Source organism: Anas acuta, chromosome 2 (genome assembly GCF_963932015.1).
Source record: "Anas acuta chromosome 2, bAnaAcu1.1, whole genome shotgun sequence".
NCBI lineage: Eukaryota > Metazoa > Chordata > Aves > Anseriformes > Anatidae > Anas > Anas acuta.
This window is the reverse complement of record NC_088980.1, coordinates 133,161,271-133,183,448: the sequence shown is the minus strand read 5'-3', so window position 1 is coordinate 133,183,448 and position 22,178 is coordinate 133,161,271. Positions and strand designations below refer to the sequence as shown.

At 37.0% G+C, this 22,178-nt stretch overlaps 1 protein-coding gene across 3 annotated transcripts in view; it reads left to right on the top strand.

Annotated features, from left to right (window-relative positions):
• RUNX1T1 (RUNX1 partner transcriptional co-repressor 1) overlaps window positions 1–22,178 on the top strand; it is a 114,525-nt gene that overhangs the window by 87,334 nt on the left and 5,013 nt on the right. For all 3 annotated transcript variants that reach the window (XM_068672247.1, XM_068672246.1, XM_068672248.1), the window contains 2 exons: window positions 7,648–7,716; window positions 13,614–13,804. In XM_068672247.1, the coding sequence (XP_068528348.1) occupies window positions 7,648–7,716; window positions 13,614–13,804 (260 nt within the window). The remainder of the gene's footprint in view (window positions 1–7,647; window positions 7,717–13,613; window positions 13,805–22,178) is intronic.

Sequence of the window (22,178 nt, the reverse complement as noted above, 5' to 3'; positions counted from 1 at the left end):
CACAGATCAATGCAGAGTTCAGTTCAAGCGCAAAGCCCACTTACAAGTAGACTAAGCAGATGGATGTTCATCCCATGCAGAGCTTAACAGTCATGCTTGCGAAGTATCTCCAAAAACTTCTCTAGGATGACTCTGCTGTATAAACAAAAGATTTTATTGTGTGCAAATAATAAATATGTAATTTATTAATACGTTCGCCTGCGTCTGCCTCATCCCCGCACTTTTATGGCAGGTGAAATAAAGAAGCACATCCTGGTGATGATGCCTTTTAATTGTTCTCTGTAATTTTGAAGAGAACAACAAACTATGATTGCTTTTCTAAGACACATCTTTTAAAAAAATAATTGTCCACTATCATCAAACACTATCTACTTAAAATCATCATATGCCATTGGATGTGTGTATTATTTCACAACTGTATTTCATTTAAATCTGTTTTTGTCCTTAAAATAACTTATTAAATCTGTAATTAACTTTATTGCAAATATAGAAAGAGAAGAACAAATCTAATGCCTTCTCCATCTTCTTCTTGGTAAATCTGATATTTAGTGTCCCTTGATAACAAATGAACTTTTTTTTTGTGTGTGTGTGTGTGTGTGTGTCAAGTGATCTTAGCCAATATAAATTAGCTTCAGTCAGTGAAAGGAGGGGTTATGGAAATGCTGTTCCCAACTTCACTAATAAGCCTAGTCCCTAGAGAAGCCCTTCTCAGAAAGAAGCGTTCAGGTAATGGCTTGTATGAATAGTGTTAAATGTAATGTAAAGAAAGGCTCATAAATATGACATTTGAAATGTCGATCACATCTGCAGCTTCGGGAAAAACAGTTGTGAGGAAACCCCTAGATCAAAAGCAGTGGCAGTCATCTCTACTAAAGCTATAATGCAAAAAGATCCAGGCCATGATGCTTGTAAGAATGGTTCATCGGTTAAAAAATAAATAAATAAATAAATAAATAAATAAATAAATAAAAAAGGAAAACGAGTTTTTGTAATTTCCCCCAACAAACTGGAACTCAAGACTTTCACTAAAACTTTATAGATTTACAATCCAAGAAAGATAGCCATAACAAAACCAGGAAAAGATAAAATGAAGATAAGACGTAATCAGATCCCCATTTTATTATTTTGTTTGGTTGGAAACAACAAAGTCTTTTTGTTTAAAAAGTTATAAGGCACAACCTTTGTAGTCTGACATACCGCTTATCTCCATAGTGCTATGGATAGAATTTAACTCATTGGAGTCAGTCCATTTCAATTTTAACATGCCACATTTCAGTTATTTGGCTTTAAAAACTACTCCCTTAGACTTGTGGACATGTAACTTGGATCGCTTCAGCGATGTAGTATTCATATTAATCGTAAATATTGATAAGAAGTGCTTTTATGCCTGACATGTCGGGCACTTACCCGATACGTCAGATACTTACCTTAGAGTCTATGGAAATTTAATGATTATCTTTCTTCAAATCTGGTAGCAATCCAGTTAACTAAATGAAAACTCCAAACATTCAGAAGTATAATGAAATTGAAGCAGTGTCTGTGGGTTTTGAGACATTTCTGTTTAGGGATTTATGTTTTAGTTTTGAAGTGAAAAAGAAGGGATTGAAAAATTTCTCCAATATTTTAATTACAGTGCCACAACATGTAAATATTGCTTTTTGTTAAATGGATTCTAAATGTCAGTGATTCCCTCCTTGTATTTTTTTTTTAAATGAGGTAATCTACCCTTTAAATCAATCTTGTCATCTCCACTAGTAAGAGGAGAAAAAACGGGGGCCATATGGCTACCATATCCATGCTTTTGTTTCTTTTTCTTTATGATTAAAATAACATCAATGAAGTGATATGTTCTCACTATAAACAATATGTCATGGTCTTCATCAATAGCTGTTGCTGAAGTACATACTTTCTAAGTTGGAATTTAGCATAGGTAGGTTGGATCGAAAGGAAAATGAAGAAAATTCTGGTCATTTTGAATTATTGGCCTTCCTTTTTTTTCAGCAAGAAGTTTTTGTGCTGCTTTTAATTTGACATCCCTGTAAATCATTCTGAGCTTGATAGTTCCCAGTATCTGATGAGTACTTTCCTGTTGATATTTTTAATTAAGAAATCAAATGAAATATTTGATAATCAGTTTTAATGCAATGTAATCCAATACATGCATTAGCCAGTTACAACAGGTTACAAGATCCCATTATTTTCTGAGAGTGCGTTGAAGGTAAGATAGGCCCATTCATTTTAGTCTGAATAATACATGTTTATTAAAGTCTAAAAATGACTCAGACTTTATATATATTTGCTTGATGAACTGTGATGGTCTATGAAGTAAATAATACATCATCTGACTCCTCCATTTCTGCTGAAGAATTTCAGTACTACATATTGCAACAGGACTGAAACACTTTCATTCTAATAGTGAATAATTACACATATCAGACAATGTATACTGAAATACACACAGTAGGATAAATTAAAGATGAGGGTTCTTCAACATCATGGGTTATAAACAAGATCTATAACCTTACTGAGTGCAGCTGTGGCTCTAGATAAGTGGTGTAGGCACACATCAGAAGGTTTGCAGCAATGCTGATATTTTCTATCTGTTGAATTTATCAGAATGGAAATCTTACAAAATAGAGTTTGAAATCTCCAACTCGAGAGTGCCAATGCCTGCAGGATTTGCCCCGGGAAGTACATGAACTCAGAAGTATATGAATTTGTTAAAAACACATAGGTTAGATACTTCTTAATACATTTTTAAATGTTAACCCTTTCAGAGTTTGTTTATATTTTATCAAAGGTTGTTTACCCAAGTACTTTCAGCATTAGTCAGGGCACTCCTGCTGATATTTTTCTGTTCGTGCTGCGATTATAAAATCTTTCCTTTGCCATTTGTGGATAATCAACATTGCTGTGATACGTGTGATATTCTCAACATGAGCTAACAGGAATGCTGTGAATATCACAGTAACATTTATAACTTGTAATTCTAGAATGTAAAGCTCCGGTAACACTGGTCACTGATGATTTTAAATATTGCTCTTAATATGTTAGCTGCATGGGATGTTTGGGCTAGACTGTTGCGGAGTGAATTGGATGCTGTTGGGTAGGGCTACACCTGCAGAAACAGCATGCATTTGTATTCTTAGTATTCAGTTCTGACTTCCTTGGGACAATGGTAACTTTTATCCATTCCTTATACCCCTCTTGTCACTGTTGTGTTCTGCAAAAGAACTCACAGGTGGCACAGAAAAGGAAAAAATCTATCGCTGCTAGTTAGTGGAAATTGGATCTTGGGTGAGGATGAAGGACAAGATGGTCCAGTAACACAGTACCGGTGTGGTTTTCCTTTTCTTATTCTTTGTAAATGAGGCCACAACTAAATTTTTAACACAATTTCATGTATATTCAAGGAGTGTTATATAAAGTAGCCACACAAATTAATTAGGGGGCAAAGAAGGAATGATATACAAAGAAATACTTGAAACTTATGTCCCCCAACAAAGTCAGCAAAGTAGTCTCATTCAGTATTATATCTCTTCAGATTTGTATCCCTATCATCCATTAGCTGGATTAGTACACTTCTGAGTGTGACTCTTATAAACAAGGCAGTGAATATTTATCAATTGCTCTGAGGAGTTTTTTCATTGTTGCCTGTGTACTACCAGTAGTGTTATATTTATTATAGGGTAGAATAATGTAAAACTTGCGTATGTAAAGCATATATATTTGTATAAAAGCATACATTTATCATATATGAAACAATCTATTGGTTTTGGCCTGGCTACATGCAGCTTTAAGTATGCTTGAGCCCTAGTGTTCACAATGGCATGTAGGGCAATGTTGTTTCTACCTGTTTTTTCATAGAGACAATAAATTCTAAAAGATCCTCAAATGATCACCTGTTTATTCCCATTACTTACTGTTTTGTAACTATAAGCTTCGATGTCATTATCCAGTGATGAAAACTTCTATTACTTTATATTTTCAATCCATCTTCTGTTCCTTCTTTCCAAATATGGATTGGGGTTTCTGGACACATCTTTTCCTTTTAAGTCATTTTATTCTGTTCTCTTATGTTTGGTTCTTACCATGTGAGAGTTCATATCCTTTATTTGGTTCTAGCTTTTCATCTCAGTTTCACTCTCCAAATTCATGTCTATTTCTGCTCTTAAAACTCCACATTTTTTCTTTCACTACTTGTAGTATTTATTCTTTTTATCTTAAAACCATGAAAAATAGATAATGTACAAGGTTTCTACTTTCTGACCTTCAGAAGCATGATCAGTCAATTGACTGTTGATGACTCATATCCTCAAATGCATTCTTGTAATGAATACACCAGGGCCTTTATGAAACCTGGCACCATACTGTGACCTTAGGATTTTTGGGAGTAAATGTTTTCTTCCTTATATAAAAATAAATGAATGAATGAATAAATAAATAAATAAATATTTTTTTAAGGAATATACTTAAAATACTATTATTCTTCTATATATTTTACAAAATAATATAATGTCATTGTCTAGTGTTCAATAATATGAGAATTATTAGAATATGAGGTATTAAACAGAGACCAATTTTTTATCTTTTCTTTATACTTATATGCAGTTCAGCAGCTTTCTTCCTGAAAGTTATATTAAAACAAAAATTTCCAAAAACATTTTAGATTTAAAACTCTCTTTTATTTTTACTTCATTGAAGCTCTTTGTAGGCAGGTACTGGTTATCCTCATGTATATGTGCTTTTTATGTTCCTTTTTTGGGCTTTTTCACATGGTCAAGTAGGAGCCAGACTGATAATCTACAAGTGCTCTCAAACCATGCCTTGCTGTGAATTTCAAATAAATTTACTATCATCCATTGTGTTTAGTTTATTCTGTGTAATAACTTTAGAGCATTTTAACCATTAACAATTTTTTAAGTTCTGTCTGACACGTAAAATCTTTTCTGTATGAGCTGCCTTGTTGCTCCAGGTCATTCCTAATTTTGTTTGATATCATTCTGTTTCCTTCTAGGCAGGGTTTTATTTGACTTCTGGGTACTGCACTCAGTCAGTTAAAACAACGTATTCATCCTTATTGTGGCTTTTTTCAGCTGGCTTTTTTGTTCACTGTATCAGGGACTTTGCTTGACTGTGTTAATTTTGTTTGGAAGCTAGACTTCCAAGCCTGTTGAGATTTTTTGTGTTTTAGTTTTACTGATCAAGTTCTGTGATTCTTAATATGAAGCACAGCCTAGCTTAAAAATAATAATGTAAAATGTATATCTTCTGGTCATGTCCTGTAGTTTAGCCCCCAAAAGAAGATTGTTTTCATGGACTCATCACCACTAACTAAACAATAGCCATGTTAATAATATTTTTCTTGTTTGGAAAATATGTTTTTTATTATCTTTGTAAGTGCTTCTTGTCTTTTCTTGTGTGCCAGTCCAAACTATGGGAAAATCTCTCACAAGCTCTTGATTTAATTCTTCTTGCAGAGGATCTTATTCCTCATGTAAATAATTTGTGGTTGGAATAAGAGCTTGATTGATGTTTATGTTTTGGAAATTTTAACAATTAGCTGGCAATCTGGTCATTTATGTCATTGAATTCCATTTTTGGAAAGTCATGTGTACCAAAAAATCAGATCCACATCTCTTTATTTTTAATACTGAGTACCATGGTAGAGGGCTTAGATCAGGGCTATGATTCCCTTGCAGTGGAGAGTACTTTAAATTGCAGAAAAGAAATTAAACCCAAAATACAAGACATGAATGCAACAAAACCATTGCTTTGCCACATTTCGAGTCTGTCTGTGTCTTGCAGTTATTGCAGGAAAAGCAAATAAGAATCCTTTTATTTTTCACCTTTAGTCTTTCTGAGCTCTCAAGCAGAATTTTCTGCTGCCTTCTCTGTCCCTGGCTGAACTGGAACTGTTCCCATAGGTCCTAAAACCTACAAAGGATAGGAAAAGTGTACATAATAATATTTGTAGTTCCAGAATCATATAAGTCAACTGATACTGAGAATTTTCACATTTTCAACATCAGGGCTGAAGCCCTCTATCATGTCAATTAAACCAATGTAAATACTTAGCTAGCTGTTCTTGCACAAAACTTTATATACATACACCCATCGTTTTGTGCTTGAGAGGTGTGAAATTCTGCCTATAAAAATCCATTTTTAGTGATAAACAGAAGAGCTGGGGAAATCCGCTCAGCTGCCTGTCATATGGGAAGATTCAATCTGCCCAGTCGGTGTCTGCAGATTCATGTGCTAGAAATTGTGTCTGTGGAGCAGCGGGCAGGGGTTGGGATTCCCTGCTGCCTGCGCAGCTGAAACTGCCCCTGTCATTTCCCCTTTGTTAGCCAGATGCCGTATTAAGCCTCCTCTTTTATTTTATTTTTTAAGTTTCTGTATCATACTCTATATATACAGTACTGAATGCATATCCATAGTGGTATAAAAAACACTGCAAAGCCTAATGATTCAGCCTTTACCATCAAAAAGGATACTTTTCCATCAAGTTATCTAATAATAAATTTAATATACAAAAATGAATATAATTAATAAAAAATTAAAAGAATCTTTTAAATGCTTTTATTCTGATTCAAAATCAGGCATCAAAGAAGATGTTGGATTTCGAGTAAAATATCTAAAAAAGATTACCTTTCTAATGTAATTAAGTTATTTTGACAATTGAGTTCTATCACATAGGCAGTAGTGAATCTATCTGCATTTTTAAAAACATTTGTCTTATCTTACTTTGAAATACAGTTGATCAGGTTTTAAATTATATTTGTATTTGAAAAGAACAGCTTTTCATCTGCTGAGAATCTGTATGCTGAATTTCAGGCCAAAGTGAGTTTTTTTCCTGCTTTGTCTGATCTTGTGGCTTTGAAGTCGGCGTGGACGGGATCTTGCTGATTTCAGAGTTCTTAGGCTCATGCCCAGAGGTTAAACCCTTGGAAAAAAAGGAGAGGAGGGGGCAAGAGCTGTCAAAATGTGATTGAAATATATGGGTGAGTTATGAGCTCCAGCTCCCGTGAGGTTGCTGGGTGTGTGTATGTAGGCGCTTAACCTAAAGTTAAAGGTTCTGTTTTCCAAAGTTGTGCGGCTACAGTTACCAACACAGGCTCAGATATAGCAAAGCATATCTTTGAACATATAGAAACACCCCTTTCTTTTTCTGTGGACAGTTTATTTGATCGCTGGATTGACATCTCGGCTTTTATCTCTGCTCGTCAGTAGCCAGACAGACCAGAAGTGCCAAATGCAGGCTGCTGTCCTCTTTCTTCTTTCTTTTCATAAACATAATTACAAAGGATGAAGCATGTCACTCCCTCAGTCAGTCTCACAAAGCCAGCTTTAAAAGCATGGAAACTGTCATATAGAGTTGACTTGAAACACTGTAAAATAAAAATAAAGCGAATGAGTCTCAGCTTGGCTTAAGATGACATGTCTGAGCCCTCAATGTCAATCTGGTCTATGTGAAATTCCTGAGTGACTGACTGCCACAGTGCCCTTCTTATTTCACGTAAAGAAAAACTTTATGTGATTTTTGCCTGAGCAATAAGTAAAGGGAAAAGGTATTTCTCTGAGCCCTGTTCGACAAACGTTGCTTACCATGCTCTTTCTTTTTCCCTCTGCTCCCCCTCCCCGCAGAATCGCATCGGGAATTCCTTCACAGGCCTGCATCTGGATACGTGCCAGAGGAGATCTGGAAGAAAGCTGGTAAGAACTGTTTAAAAACACAAGCTTAGTATTCTGGCAGCTGTGTGCAGTTGTTAACGCACTGATGTGAGGAATAAAAAAAAGAAAGGGTTTACTAGTAACAAGAAGAAATTGTATTTAATAATCTTAAACTGGAACTGATCAGAACATGAAATAATCTTTATAATGGAAGCATCTGCTGCTATAGTTAAGGGGCTATCAGTGCTTCCATTACAGACCCCTTTTTTCAAGGGTTATAATGGTTTCAGGCTGAAACTTGATATGCTGAGGTTTCAATCTGTTAGCAATTTAAAAAAATGCTTTTGTGGATTTTTTTTTTAATCTTCAGTGTTCTTACCTAGCTAAGGTAAGAATTCCTGAAACAGGGGAAAAAAAAAAAGAAAAAAGAAAAAATATACCTGTTAAGGAAAAAAACTTTAGATATGCAGTATAGCCATTCTTAATTTCAAAAAAAAAATTGTGATCATCAGCCCCAAGTGAAGTCTGGGTTCATAAACCTGGTAAGCGTTCAAATGAGCAAAGAAGGTCGTGTCTCAGCTGGTCCTGGTGGTTGCATGGACATTCATGTCTTCCCCGAGGTTGAAAAGCACCATGGGCAGTTGTGGTTGTGCTGAGTTTTCTTCAATACTTTGAAACTGCCTGAGCGCAGGAGTTTCCTGCTGAGGATCCTCTTATGGTGCTGCAGCCAAACCTTTGCACTTTCACCATCAATATTAGAGCTTCCTTGTTTTCAGAGGGGTCAGGAGTTGGCTCTTGAACTAGAACTAGTAGTTGAGCTTCTACTCGCGCGTGTCCCAACACACATGCACTCATTGACAAAGAGAGCTTCTGAACATTACAGCCATGTACTGCAGCTGCCTGAGCAGGATTAACGATTAAATGGCAAATATACAGTAGTTTTGATGCTTTCAAATGTCCTGTAACTGGTGGATGTATTGTAGACCAGATGAAGAACACACAAATGGCATAATGTTGTATCAGACAAGAGGTTGTGTTGTTTGTGTAGCATGGGTTTATCATTTACAGACAACATTTTTCAATGTGGAAATTAGTATTTTTGGATCTGCTGTAGTTTCTATGAAAAATAATGAAATTATTACAACTTTTTCTTTTGTCCAAGAATCATGTAGCCTTTGTAACTCAATTCTGTTGTATGCCCAAAGTATTTTTCAGAGTTTGTTTTGCCATATTTATGTTAACATCTTAAATGAAAAAAAAAAAAAAGTGCAGCCCCAGGAAACCTTACAGAGAAACATTATGCATGGGAATTTCAGGAATTTGATTTCTCTTGCAGTATCCAGGTTTTGATGTTATTTGGCATATCAGGCCGTTTCTGACTCCAACAGAAGAAAAAAAAAATCTTCATAAGCTAGCATACAAGTTAAATGAAGCTTTTGGCCTGAATTATAAAACTGGATGTGCATATCCTCATCATGTTTATCCAAATATGGTAGTATAAAGGAACTGAGACATGTCATATAGTGAACAATTATGTCATCAGTTATTCTGAAACATTTTTTTTTTGTTTGTTTGGACCCTTTTCTGGACTCTATTTTCATGCTGATGTGGCTTTCAGTCAGATTCCCTTTATTAAGGGTGTCTGTGAACTGGAGAAGAAAAAAATCTGGCCTGCTACAGGATGCTACCCATATCTGTTACTAACAGTAGTAAAATATCAAAAGACATAATGCTTTTAATAAATCATTGGCCTTCATTTTCAAGTGTGCACTGAAGCTGGAGATCTCCCCAGTTTCATAAGCAGTTCAGGGCAGTAAAAGTGCAATTCAGTGCCTGTAAGAACAGGCCTCTAATGCCATTTGAGATGCTGTGTAGTTTCCTGGCTGGGCTGCAACTGCCAGTCTAGAAGGCTGCAAATCTCTCACAAGTCATTTCTGCTAGCTCGGTGTGGATATCTTGGTGTCTCAAATGGCCATAAAGACCAATGTGTAGACAGCAGAATTAAGTGTAAAAAGCCTGATTGAGAAGCTGAATCCATTGAACTGAAAGAACTTGGCACAAAAACAGTTAATAAGCAACCCCAAAATCATCTGAACCAGCAAATCATGTGTAAAAGGGATTCACTTTAAACTTTCGGAGATTGATAGACTCCAATGAAATTCTTTAAGTATACCAAGTTGAGCACATGCTTTTGTGATTGTTGGAGCAAGCACGTAGCACTCATCACCTTGTAAATTAAAGCCATGTGAACCCAATTAAGTTTCATACGTCAATGGAAAAGAAAGTCATCAGTGTCCTTATTAATGACATTAAATAATAGTTACGCAGATGAGGAATCCAAGCCACGTTCTCAGTGTCCTCAGTAGTCAAGAGTAAGGCAGGCATGTAAAGAGGGCTAGTCAGATCAGAGTTTGGATGACTTGCTTCATGGAAATACTTATTCCTCTTAATTAAATACTGAGGTGATCCCAGGCCCTTTATGGGTTGCTGTCTTAGTTTCTTTCAGTTTAATGGGGAGACTATCTTCCAGCCATTCCCTGTCACATGGCAGTCCAGATGGAAGTGCTGGAATTACCAAAAAGGCATGGGAATACCATGGGAATAGCATAAAAGACAGTGAAACTTCTGCATGTTCGCCAGGGTACTCCTGATAAAGAAATTACACATTTTGCGATGTGAAGGTGAGATACCTCAAGTCACCAACTCACAGTGGCCTTCTTTGCTAGGGGCAGACTGAGAGGGAGGTGATTCAAATGTCACGGTGACAGTGCCTCATCCTTGTCCATCACCTTTTCATGGTGTGGACTGAGTGTGCCTATGATGTGAGGGAGGTGCCCAGGAGCTGCTGTCGTCATGTCAGGTTACATACGTCATCATGTCAGGTTACATACGGCAGTGAATGATGAGTTGTGGAAGTGAAAGAACATTTCAGCTGAATTCTGAAAAAAAACAAAAAACACAAAAGACAAGGGAATTTAGAGCAAGAATGCTTAGCAGCAATTGGAAAATGGAGGTAGCACATAAATGCATCTTAGATATTTAGTTTAAAAACCTACTGGTTCAAGTTTTCTTGTATTTGAATCTAATCTGTTTTCTGGAAAAGGAGCAGCATTCTGTAGTGCTTGATAGCTCAAAATTGTCATGGCAAACAAAATCTACTTCACTATCAGTCATAACTTTTCCTCCACAAATATTACAGTTTTTATTCTTATCTGAAACTACAATGCCTGTATTCTATGGTTAAGAAATACCTGTAGGTACTGGAAACATATCTTTTAAGGAGATGTGGGCAAAATCAATGATAGTAAATTTTGTCTATTTTTAATAAATTGGGTGACATGAGTTGGATGTCAAGAGTCGCAATATTGAAATCATGTGACCAAAAAGCACTGTAGCTTAACTCTTTGCCTTCGTTTTTAGTATATCACTGCACAAATTATCATTACACAAATTTTGCTGTTAAAGCTAATGGAAATACTGAAGTCCAATCCATAGTTTATGCCAATTAAAATATAGAATCCCTTTTCCTTCAACATATGGGCTCATATGTACTTGTAGCACCTTCACACACCCAGAAGCTTTGCAAAAAAACATGACATAGAATATAAGGTTCAATTTTTATATTTAGACTGAAAAGAAGTAGATTATTTAGGATTAAAAGCTATGCAAATAGAAGTCTCTGTAAAATGTTGGGGTACTCTGCTTCCAGATTAAACTAATAGATCAAACTGTCATTTCTAACCACTGGAAACATTTCAGCATAAGATTAAGTTATGTGATGTAATGAAAGTGCATCATACCATACAAAGATAACTTCTATTCCATAATAAATATCAGCAAGAATGCAGATTTTCTCTAAGAAATCTACTTTGTTAATAACTGCAGTTCATAGATGCAAAACGTCTGTATTTAAGTTGCCTCATTTTTATGAAAAAGGTAATAAAATTGCATCTGTATGTTTGCCTGTGTATATTTCTTTTCTCACGATCAGTGAATGTTTGCAGTTGGTAATAAATATTCAAGCACCTTGCAAATGTCCTACCAATTCCCTTTGCTGATCTGTGTGTGCCTGTGGGACTAGAATAGGAATGCATAATTTAAATATAAATTGCCTGATTTGCATATACAATTAGTCTAGCTGCAGCTTTGATCGTAAGCAAAAATTATTGTCCTGTATTGCCACTTAGATAGAATTTTAATTCACCTTGAATATTCAAAGTAAATTAAGCCTTGGCTGTATGGTTGAAGGGTATGATTTTTTCCTCTCCTGAGGCTTTCCCCTAAACAACATTTATGGTAGGGTAATATAAGGGCATATTTTCAGCCTCATAAAAATAAAGGCATAAGTTTTATCTCTTAATTCCCCCCATCCCCACCCCCAAAAACTTCAGTTGAAACATCTCTCACAGACACACACACACACGGAGCACACACAACAAATAATATAACTCTTCTTTCATTTTAATTAATGCAATTTCAGTCAGTACATGGCTTTAAAATGTATCTATTGCAATTGTACTTGGCTTAATAACTGAAAATGGAAACTTCATGTAGTGACTTAAAATAATAAATGCAGAGCTATGAGACATCAAAACTCAAGGCAGTTTCTGACTTAATATCTGTATGGGAGAGTTAGGTCTACATACGTGTGCATACACAAATACATTTGATGGAGCCTCCGAACTCAAACCCTTAACACAGTTGTAATACTTAAATTTTAATCTACAGTAATTTTTTTATTAGAAATCTATGTTTTTAATTAAACAGAACATTTAATTAAGGTGGTTTTTAAGTGGATGAAACAATTAAGTGCAAACACTTGAATGAAACATGTCATAATTAGTTTTAATAGAGTGTTAATTGGTACTGGGTTTGCCAAGTTAATAATTACTGCTTATTAAATTTTCAATTAATCATTGTCATTTTGCTTTGAATAAAGATGAAAATTAGATAAACTAATTCAGGGGGAGGATGGTTTCCTTGTTAATTAGAGCAGTTAATTAAAAAAAAAAAAAAGAAAAAAAGAAATTACTTGTTTTAGTTGTCAATTAAAAGACTGTTCATTAGTAAAATCTTTGCATTCTTCCTGCATCAAAACCCAAATAACTAATTTGTGACAATTCATGTTTTCTGGAATAAAAGATATGATATAAGTATATACTGAAGAAACAGCTCATAGCAACTTAGTTATTTTACAAAAACATTAGCCTTTGTATATAATGAAGCACTGTGCCCTGGCTCAGTTTTAATTGTGCACCAGAGTCTTGTTGGCTTTGGTGTGCTCAAGGGCTCTGCAGCGTCAGGAAGTCAAGTCTTTGCCGTGTAAACAACAGTGTGCAGAGGAGATCAATAGGTCAAAGGAATGTTCATAAACAAATGTTAATTCTGGCTTGTAAAATTATATGTCCAGGAAAAGATATTAGACCAATGACTTTTTTTTTTAATAAAACCTTGGGTGTTTCATATATTTATTTTTTACATAGAATAAAATAAAATAAAATAAATTGTAGTGACTGAATCTTATCTTAATTTCCAAAGCTTAAAGATACCATTCTGAAAAAGTCTGTAATAAGTCTTAAGTAATAATTTTTGCTGAACATATTCATCAATCTGGTGTGCTGCAAAACCAATTTTCCAAGTAAAATCACCCCAAAATAATGCACCAGTAATCTGAAATGTCTGTACCTACTGAAGTACTAACTGTGAATCAAAATAGCAAGAATCAACACAAGTGTTAGAGATTTCTGAGAGCCTTGGTGACGGGGAAGTAAAGAAGCATCAGGGTGGTCTTAAAGAGTCTCGAGGAATCAGGTTCATCTTGGTCCTTCTTACCATGAAGACACAATACAGTAGCCTAGATGCTACATTTCGTGCATTACTTTTGCATAGCCCTACATCAAACATCCTGTGCTGATGAGGATTTCTTCCCTCCTTTGTAGAGGAAGCTGTCAATGAAGTTAAACGTCAGGCAATGGCCGAGTTGCAGAAGGCAGTGTCAGAGGCCGAGCGGAAAGCTCACGACATGATCACTTCCGAGAGAGCTAAAATGGAGCGCACTGTTGCTGAAGCCAAGCGCCAGGCTGCAGAGGATGCACTAGCTGTTATCAATCAGCAGGAGGATTCAAGCGAGGTAAGTAAGGTCTCTGATGGACAAGCACCTCTCTATCCAAGTGCATTCAGTAGCTAGTAGCGTCATGTTAGGTTGTTTTTGTCAGAGCCTGAACCTTCTTTGTTTCCTCTGATGAAAAATTAGTGATAGCTGCTGTTTGGGGGGGGTGGAGAATTTGTATTGAATCTTCTCAAGTATTTTAATGGCTTCATCTGAGTTCAAAAATATGCAAACCATTGCAATACTGGAGGAAAATAGGATCTGTACAATAACCTGTAACAGGAAACAGGATGACGTGAGGCTGTCATCAACCTTAGGTGTACCTGAGCTTGCTTAAATCTACCTGGCACAGGTTGTTCATGTGACATGAGGAGTTCAGTGCCTGCTATTAACTATTTGCACATTCTCACTGGATGTATACTACAGGCACATGCAGAGCTCCAAATTTTCTTGTGTACATGGTTATCTGAGCCCAAAATAGCTAAAGGACTTGAGCTGCAGTGACACCTCTTAACTGATGTTCAGGATTACATATAATGTATGTTTCTCTTCTAATTTAGCATTTCACTAGCTTTATTTTCAAGCTCTTCAAACTGCTGATACTGAGTTGATAACAAGAGTATATGGTAGAAAATATTTCATGTTCAGATCTAATTTAAACAAAACCAAAACAAACAAACAAAAAAAACACAACAGTCGTTTATGAGATTGTAGAGCAAAGTAGCTAATAGCTTTTCTGGGGAATGTGTTGGGTGTAGAAGCTATTAGTAAAAGTTCCTGTAGGACAGAAATGAATGTGGATTTACAAGTGTTTCCTTAATTTGAATGTGTTAATTTGACTGCAGGGTATATTTGATAGTCGAGGAGTGGGCAAACAGTATTTGGAAGGAAGAAAAAGAAACTGAAACAGCAACAGAGTGTAAAACAAGAATAAGCATGTTAAGCCCTGATTTACTTTCAAACCTGAGTGTGGGAGCCTTGAACTTCTGTGGTATAGGGGACACAGCAGCACCAACAGCAGGAAGCTGGGAGTGAAAGACCAGGGTGTGTTTTACCAGTGCTGCAGGATTTTGCATCCATTACAGACAAATAATAATGTCCTAGGTTAAAATTGCCTTTAAAGACAGACATGACACAAATTACACCAGGTATTTCTATATAATCTTTGTTTCTTAAGGCCACTGAAATGAAAGGACATTACTTTCATAGCCTATTTACTGTTCCTGTACTGAGATCTTGGCTGTAGTAAAAATACTTTTTAATATAAGTTCTAAATTGCAGGGAGTTGGAAAAATAACTGATAGCAGTACCTGTTGTGTGGTATTATGTATTAGTGTACATTACTGTCAAAGCACTTTTCCTGGATTGTATGGGTCACGTTGTAGAAGAGTGACTTAAGCTGAAAGATGCAGATTAGGTAGCTGAAGCATGCTGAGAAAACTGGCAAAAGTCATGAGCAGATAAGCCAGTGGCATGCTGCAGTATGCATCCATAATTTGTGGGAGCGTAAGATTTTAATTCATACCAGGCTTCTCTGGAGATGAAAGACCATTGTGGGATCACTGAATGCCCAAAGTTTCTCCTTAATGTGTAGCAGATGAATAACAAGGAGACAAAAGGAATTGATTTTCGGCATCTGAAAGTTTCTCAGGAAGAAAGGGACCAGGAGAAGTATATGTACCCTTTAAGTATTAACTGTTCCATTGCAGATTAAATGAGACATAAATTCAATTTATTGGCATTTTGTATCTGAGATATTCAAGGACATTTTTTGTACACTGTGTTCATAGAAAGGACATTTGTCTGACTTAGCATCATTAAAGAGCTATCATTTTATGTGTGTATATTTACAAGAGATTCCCATTATCAAAACCAAAATTCCAAAGGTAAATGCCTCAGAGAAAATTGCAAATTAAATCCATTTAGTGAACTGATGTAGTGTAGGCAGGATAGATGAAGGCCTTATGTGCCAGTGCACACAGCCCATTCTTCCACGAGTAAATTCATATCCAGACTCATTTGTGTGCTGTAATTCACTCCTGAGCAGTCATAGCTCTGGAAAAGGCTGTATGACAACAGACGTCTTAACTTCATCTTTAGAAGAAGTGCTTATGAGGTTGTTCACTTCTTGGAACCTGAACTTTAAAAGAGGACAAATAATTCTTTTAATTTCATTCTAATGAAGTATGACTCATAGGGTTACAGATGTTCTCAGAGCTGTTCATAGTCGAGGAGGATACAAGTCTTCTGGTCCTAGACAAAACTACACACTTAGGACCTATTTAGTAGCCTAATCTTGCAGCTTTCACTCTGGTGGTCATAAGTGGAACATCAGGGTGGCCTTTTTGAGAAGTAAAATGCAGGTTTTTATAGATGTCAGTGTTTACAGGTGCCTGGTTAATTCTGAAGGCAGATGACAATGGTACTTTATAGATAAATGTGTACAGTTTTTATTGGTACATCTTCAACTTCCAATTATGGCAAACTCCAACCAAGTAGGTAATGCTTCCCACAACTACCTACCTGTTGACTTAGGCTGTCTCTCTTTTTTTTTTTTTAATAACACATGGAAAAATGGACCAGTCTTTTCCATCATCTTCAAGGACAGAAGATCAGTTTGTTAAGTGTCTGAGAAGTGTCTCTTTGGAGATGAGACCCTGTGTTTATTGGGGCTGAGGAATAGAACTTTATGTTCTAGGGTGTTCATTATCTTTCAGTCCCTCTGTGAATATTCCTTTTCATTTGTCTGAGTTGTCTCCATAAACCTTTCTGTTTACAAAGCTGTTTACAACTTTCAGCTGTACTCTGTAAATATGTATTTCCAGGACTAGAATGGTTTCAAGTTCGAGGGCACTCTAGTAGCAGCTCCTGAAGTCTTAGCAGCATAGGAGAAGGTAGAACACCCCTGCTTATCCTTGGTGAGATACTACTCCAAGGCCTGCAAGAGAGCTTAGTATAGGCTGCTATACAACCTCTGTGCAGTTCCTGACAGCATATTTCTCCCACGGGTGTCATTTGTTCTTTTGGCTGTGGAAACTATGGATGGAGATGGGAATTTGGCACCACATTTCTAATGTTTCTGATATAAATTTCATCTGCTACAGCCACTCCCTGTCTGTTGGCAAGTTTTCTCTCTTCCAGCTCTTCATTTGTTATTTAGTAAAATGCAGCCTGGACCTAGCTGAGGTTTCTTGGAGCTGCTTTTGTCTGAGCACTTTGGGCCATGATTTCTGTTGCAGTCTGCTCTGAAGCCCAAAACAATATCTGGGCCTAGGACTCTAGATTTGTGTCATTATTGTTTTTTTAAGATGACGTGTAGTGTCCTCTTCCAAGACCTTTCAGAGGTTTCACATATGTGTGTATATGTGTCTGTGTATTTGGAACCAGAAAAAGTGGCTTCCATGACTGAAAAAAACAAACAAACAAAAACACAAAACAAACAAAAAAATATTACAGTTGACATGTGGAGCTGACCAGAGCAATCTCACCAGATTCTACTGGCCTCTGTACATTTACTGGTAGTACATTACTGGTAGTAAATGTACAGAGTAAATGGTACTTCTGGTCTGTACATTTACTTTTTGAAGATTTCCACAGCTTCTCAGTATAAGCTCTTGCAACTGACTACAGCATTTTCATTATTTTCTGTTATCACAATGAGAGATTGGTTGAGGACCAGTGAACAGAGCACACTGATGTTGGAAAGCAAAAGAACAAGAGAAGGCCTACCTGTCAGCATAACTGTTCCTGAACCACAAATTATTTCTTTACCAGTTTCTTACAGTTGCTTGACAAAAGATGACCCATTCATCAGTAGTTGACTTGGCTAAGTACAGAAACATGTGTGAGCAGCCTACTCTTTAATGACTGCTGTGCTTGCTTTGGCTGCAATGTACTGTTGTGCAAATCAATTTTAATAGTAAGGGTGAACAGCTTTGCAAAGAGACTGGCTGCCCAGATTGTAGGGGGAAGGGCAGGGGGAGAATTAAAACATCTGTCTTTCTGCTCTGGTATAAAATGCCACTGAAAAATCTGACAGTCAGTGTTCTTCCTCACTTTTAGTAGGGTGGGGGCTGGGGACAGCAAAGGAGCACAAATGTTTCGTTTCTCTCTACTTAAAGCAGATGCTGACATCTGCTCAGATAAAACAAGTATGTAACTGGTCCAACACTGCTTTTAAGAGATGTGTAATGTTAAGGCTTGTTTACATTGAAGCAGCTTATGTTGTATGTGAACATCACACTTACCTGACATTTTGAAGACAGCTGGGCTCAATCTCTGCTGACCAATCCATTGAGACCAGGACTGTGCCAGCAAACCTGACTCTGAGCATCAGATGCTGTGATATAGGCAAGCCCCATTTTCTGGGCTGACGTTGAATTTATGCATGTCAGCTAATGTTTAATTTTTTTTCTTTTTCTTGGCTGGGCGTCTCTTAGAAACCAGCAGTTCATTCTCTGCACTGGTAGGTGATACAGAGGCACCAGAGCCACGAGTTCTAGACTAATGAGTCTAGATGTGATGTGAACACTGGCACTGTCCCAGGCTGTCTAGCCAGCTTGCCACATCCCTTCAATATGATTCTCCACACTTGTGTTTTCAGGATGCAGCTTCTCCATGCTAGCTTGTATGAACACAGGTATACTGCAAACAATAAACAGTGGCTTGGGTAAGCCTTGACTGTTTGGTGATAGGGCTAACTCTATTAGAAATATCTAAAGCCTTGAATGTCTTTGTAAGGAGTACTGCATTTAGAAGTACCATGGGAATTTCCAAAGAATGTGTTTCCCCTTATAAAAGGTCTTTGATAGAATCAGTCCTCATTTATGCCACTGTAGTTTCAGTGATCTCTAGATTCTTTCTCTTCTGGTTAGCAGCGATTGAGTGTTGAACGCCATGGGCCTTGAAGAACCTGGAAAAATCCGTGCTTCTTTTCCTGGTAAACTGTGGAAAACCAGAATTTGTCAAAAATGACAAAGCAGTGTTTGATACTGCATTATGGCATTTTAGAGTTCATCATCTCTTAGACATGTCAAGGTCCTCAAGGTCCTTTTTATTTTTTCCCCTTTCTTTCTTTAAACCAGCTCTACTCTGAGTCTCAGACAGAGGTGTCAGAGAAAAGCAAATGCCCAACTGTGGTTAAATGTTTCAGAGATTAAAGTGATGGGCAAAATTATTGACAAATATGTGTCCTGGTACTGCAGACCACAGAAATGGAGAGCATTTGTTTTGAGAATTTTCATGATGGCAAACAGAAGTTTCTGAGTTCTGTTGTTTGAAGATGGAAGCTTAAGTGGATGAGTATTAAGAGTCTGACCTAAGATAAGGCTTTGACCTAAGACTGATGTTCCTTGTCAGTTGAAAGAAGAGGATGAAATATGATCGGTGGCATAGATTCGGAGTGAGATTCCCATCTGGTGTAATTTAGCCCAATTTCATTGAATTAATCCATTTTCAGGGTCGTGAAGTTAAATTGAATTATGTAGTCTGAGAATCTGGCCTTTTGTATAACCTCACTGTTTCACAGGGAAATCAATGCAGAGTTAAACTATAATCCAGTCCTCTTCATAGTTTTAGCTACATCTGGAACTCTATAAAACACAAGCTGGAAGTGCAGTATGGTAAGTCTCTCCCCAAAGACAGAGAAAATAGACAGGAGAGGCTTTGAGAGATCCACTACTCTTTTTCCCAATGCATGATCAGCTGTAGCTGTGTTGTAACTGTAATATCCCTGTTTTGTCTGTGTTTTAGTGATGAAGATTCCCCAGTGCCTGTAGGGAATTTGTTCTATCCTTAATTTTTTTTCATAACATCTCTTTCCAATTTCTCCTACAGTTGTTTTATCTTATTGTTTTTCCTGTTTATTCATGTAGATATGGTCTCATTGCCTGTCTCACTGTAGTAGCCTCTGAGATGTTTGGACGGTACTGTAACCTCTTAGGCTTCCATCTCTCCTTAGGTTTAACAATCTCAGTTCATTCAGTCTCTTCTCATAGGTTGTGTTTGTCTGATCCCTGATTATTCTGTCTTGTGTCTTATTTGCCTTATTTTATTTGCTGTATTTGAAGTGCATCATCCCAGCATGGACAGTATTCCAGGCTGGGCTTTACCAGCGCTGGGAGGTAGTCTTAACTCAGATGTCAAGCTGTCCATAGTCCCCTTCATATGTCCTGATATATGATGTTTGCCACCTTGTCACCAACATGACATTGTGGTCTTCTGTTATCTGAGGTGCCGTGTATGCAGTTCAGCCTCTGTGATCCATTTTGTCCTTGCTTCTGGCTCGTACAGACCTGCTTAGGCCTTATACCAACCTCTCAAACTTCCCAGGAGAGAAGATGCCTTGAGCACGGTCAATCCCATAGCGAGCTCAGCTCTGTCCACAATGTCTAGATCAATGGAGAACATGTGAGCAGGGGTTTACCAAGTACGGCCCAGGCCATTAACCAGCATCTCGAGCTTGATTTTTCTTCAGTAGAATGTGGATTCTGAAGCTATCCTCCAGCAAGCAACATGAACAGAAAACATGCATTGCCAAAGCTTACAGTTCTTGATCCCTATTTCTATTGCTGTTTTTCACTGCTTATACATGGAAAGGAGCAGCCGGTGGTCACAGCGGTGAGGACAGTGTAGGACAGAGAGTTCTGTGTGTCAAATCCAGCTGCTATTGTACAAGCTCCTCGTGGCACATGTGCTTGTTTATGCTAATTTACACCATAGTAATTCTTACATGCAATAATTTGTTGCATAAATGTGAGCTGTAAAATTTATTTTGAAATTCTTGCATTTTATGTGCATTTATTCCCACAATTACATTAAAGCCGTAATGACCTGTTAAATTATAAATAATATGTGCAGTGGACAAAATCACATACTAGACAATGTAGGACACATTAAGTGAATCATGTAAGGAGCCAGCTTAGAGCTTTGTCACTTCATTAAAATCTTGCACTTATTTATCACTTTTCTTGTTCTGCACAGGCTGATAGTTAACTGATGAGTATTCAAATAAAAAAAGCTGGACCTGTAACGTTAAAATTTAAATGTCTGTTTTCTGACATTAATACAGGCATTGTGGTAAGAAACTGAAATACTGTATGATGGCTCTGGTCAGGTCTAGAAGTCAGTTCTGTCTGTGCAGATGTGCCTTCCCCACTAAGGGAAGCAAAATGAGGATGCTTCAGAAATTGGTCTGTATTAACTAAATATATTTTTGAATAGAAAAAGTCTGCCATCCCCATAATAAACTAGAGCATGCACTTCACTGGTGAGGGAGGGATTCCTGCACCTGGGCAGTGCTGGTTGACTTCAGCATTTCTCCATGTGAGGAAAACTGCCTTTTCAGAAATGTCTGTATAGGGAGGCTTTGTACATGTGTATTTGTTTCCAGATTAGGGGATTAAAGGAAATATGGGTTAAGCCCAGGGATGGCAATTTAGCTGGAAATGAATAGCTAGAAGGTCAGTAAGTGTGGTGGTAGGTAGAAATTCTGTGCAAACACCGTTGGACCAGAGTCACAGCGAGTTTACTGGATCACAGTGCAAGCATCAAGTTGGCAAAGTGAAACTTTCAGAAGTGCGATGCAACCTTTGAGAAATATTAGTGCAGCAAAAGAAGGAGAACCCAGGAATATCCACAATTTGTTGCCTTTCTGGTCAGTAGAAGGAGACATTGCATCTCTTTGAAAAGCCAATATTAGCTTGCCAGCTCTTTTTGGTCCATGTGTATATATGTCTGTATGTGTACACAGTCATGTATGGTGTTCTAAATTACCCACAGTTATTCTTCACTGTGGGGATACAAGGTCTTTCAAAGAAAAGGTGTTCAAGAATAGTGCAACTACCCATTTCCAGACGTGGTAGTGTGGCTTTACCTCTACAGCACTGGACAGAGTTTAAGCAAAATGAACCTGAAACAATGAATACTGAATCAAAACCAGGTGATGCCAGACAAGGAGTCTGAATTCCCGACATTTAAGTACCAGAAACATCTGTTTCTGTGTGTTGGTAATTCCACCTTTTTTTTCTTAATGTTTTTAAAGATGGGAACAATTTTATGAATTAAAAAAGAAAAAAGTAGGAAAAAAAAAAAAAAGAAAAAAAGAATCCCCAACATATGTATTTGTAATTACCTGGTTTAGTCTGTATGTTTAATCAGTATGAATTGAGAATGCCATGTACATTTGATTTCAATCTCAAAGAGCAATTGAAAACTGGACAGTTACTCTTCCCCCATGTGCTTGTATGTGCCTATGCCAAAAAAAAAAACCCTCCGACCAACCAACCAAGAAAGATCATAAAGGGGGAGGATGGAACTAAAACACGGATATTTCCTAAAGAAGCCACTTGACTCTGATTAAATGTCTAATTTCCTTAAAATATTGTTTTGGATTTAG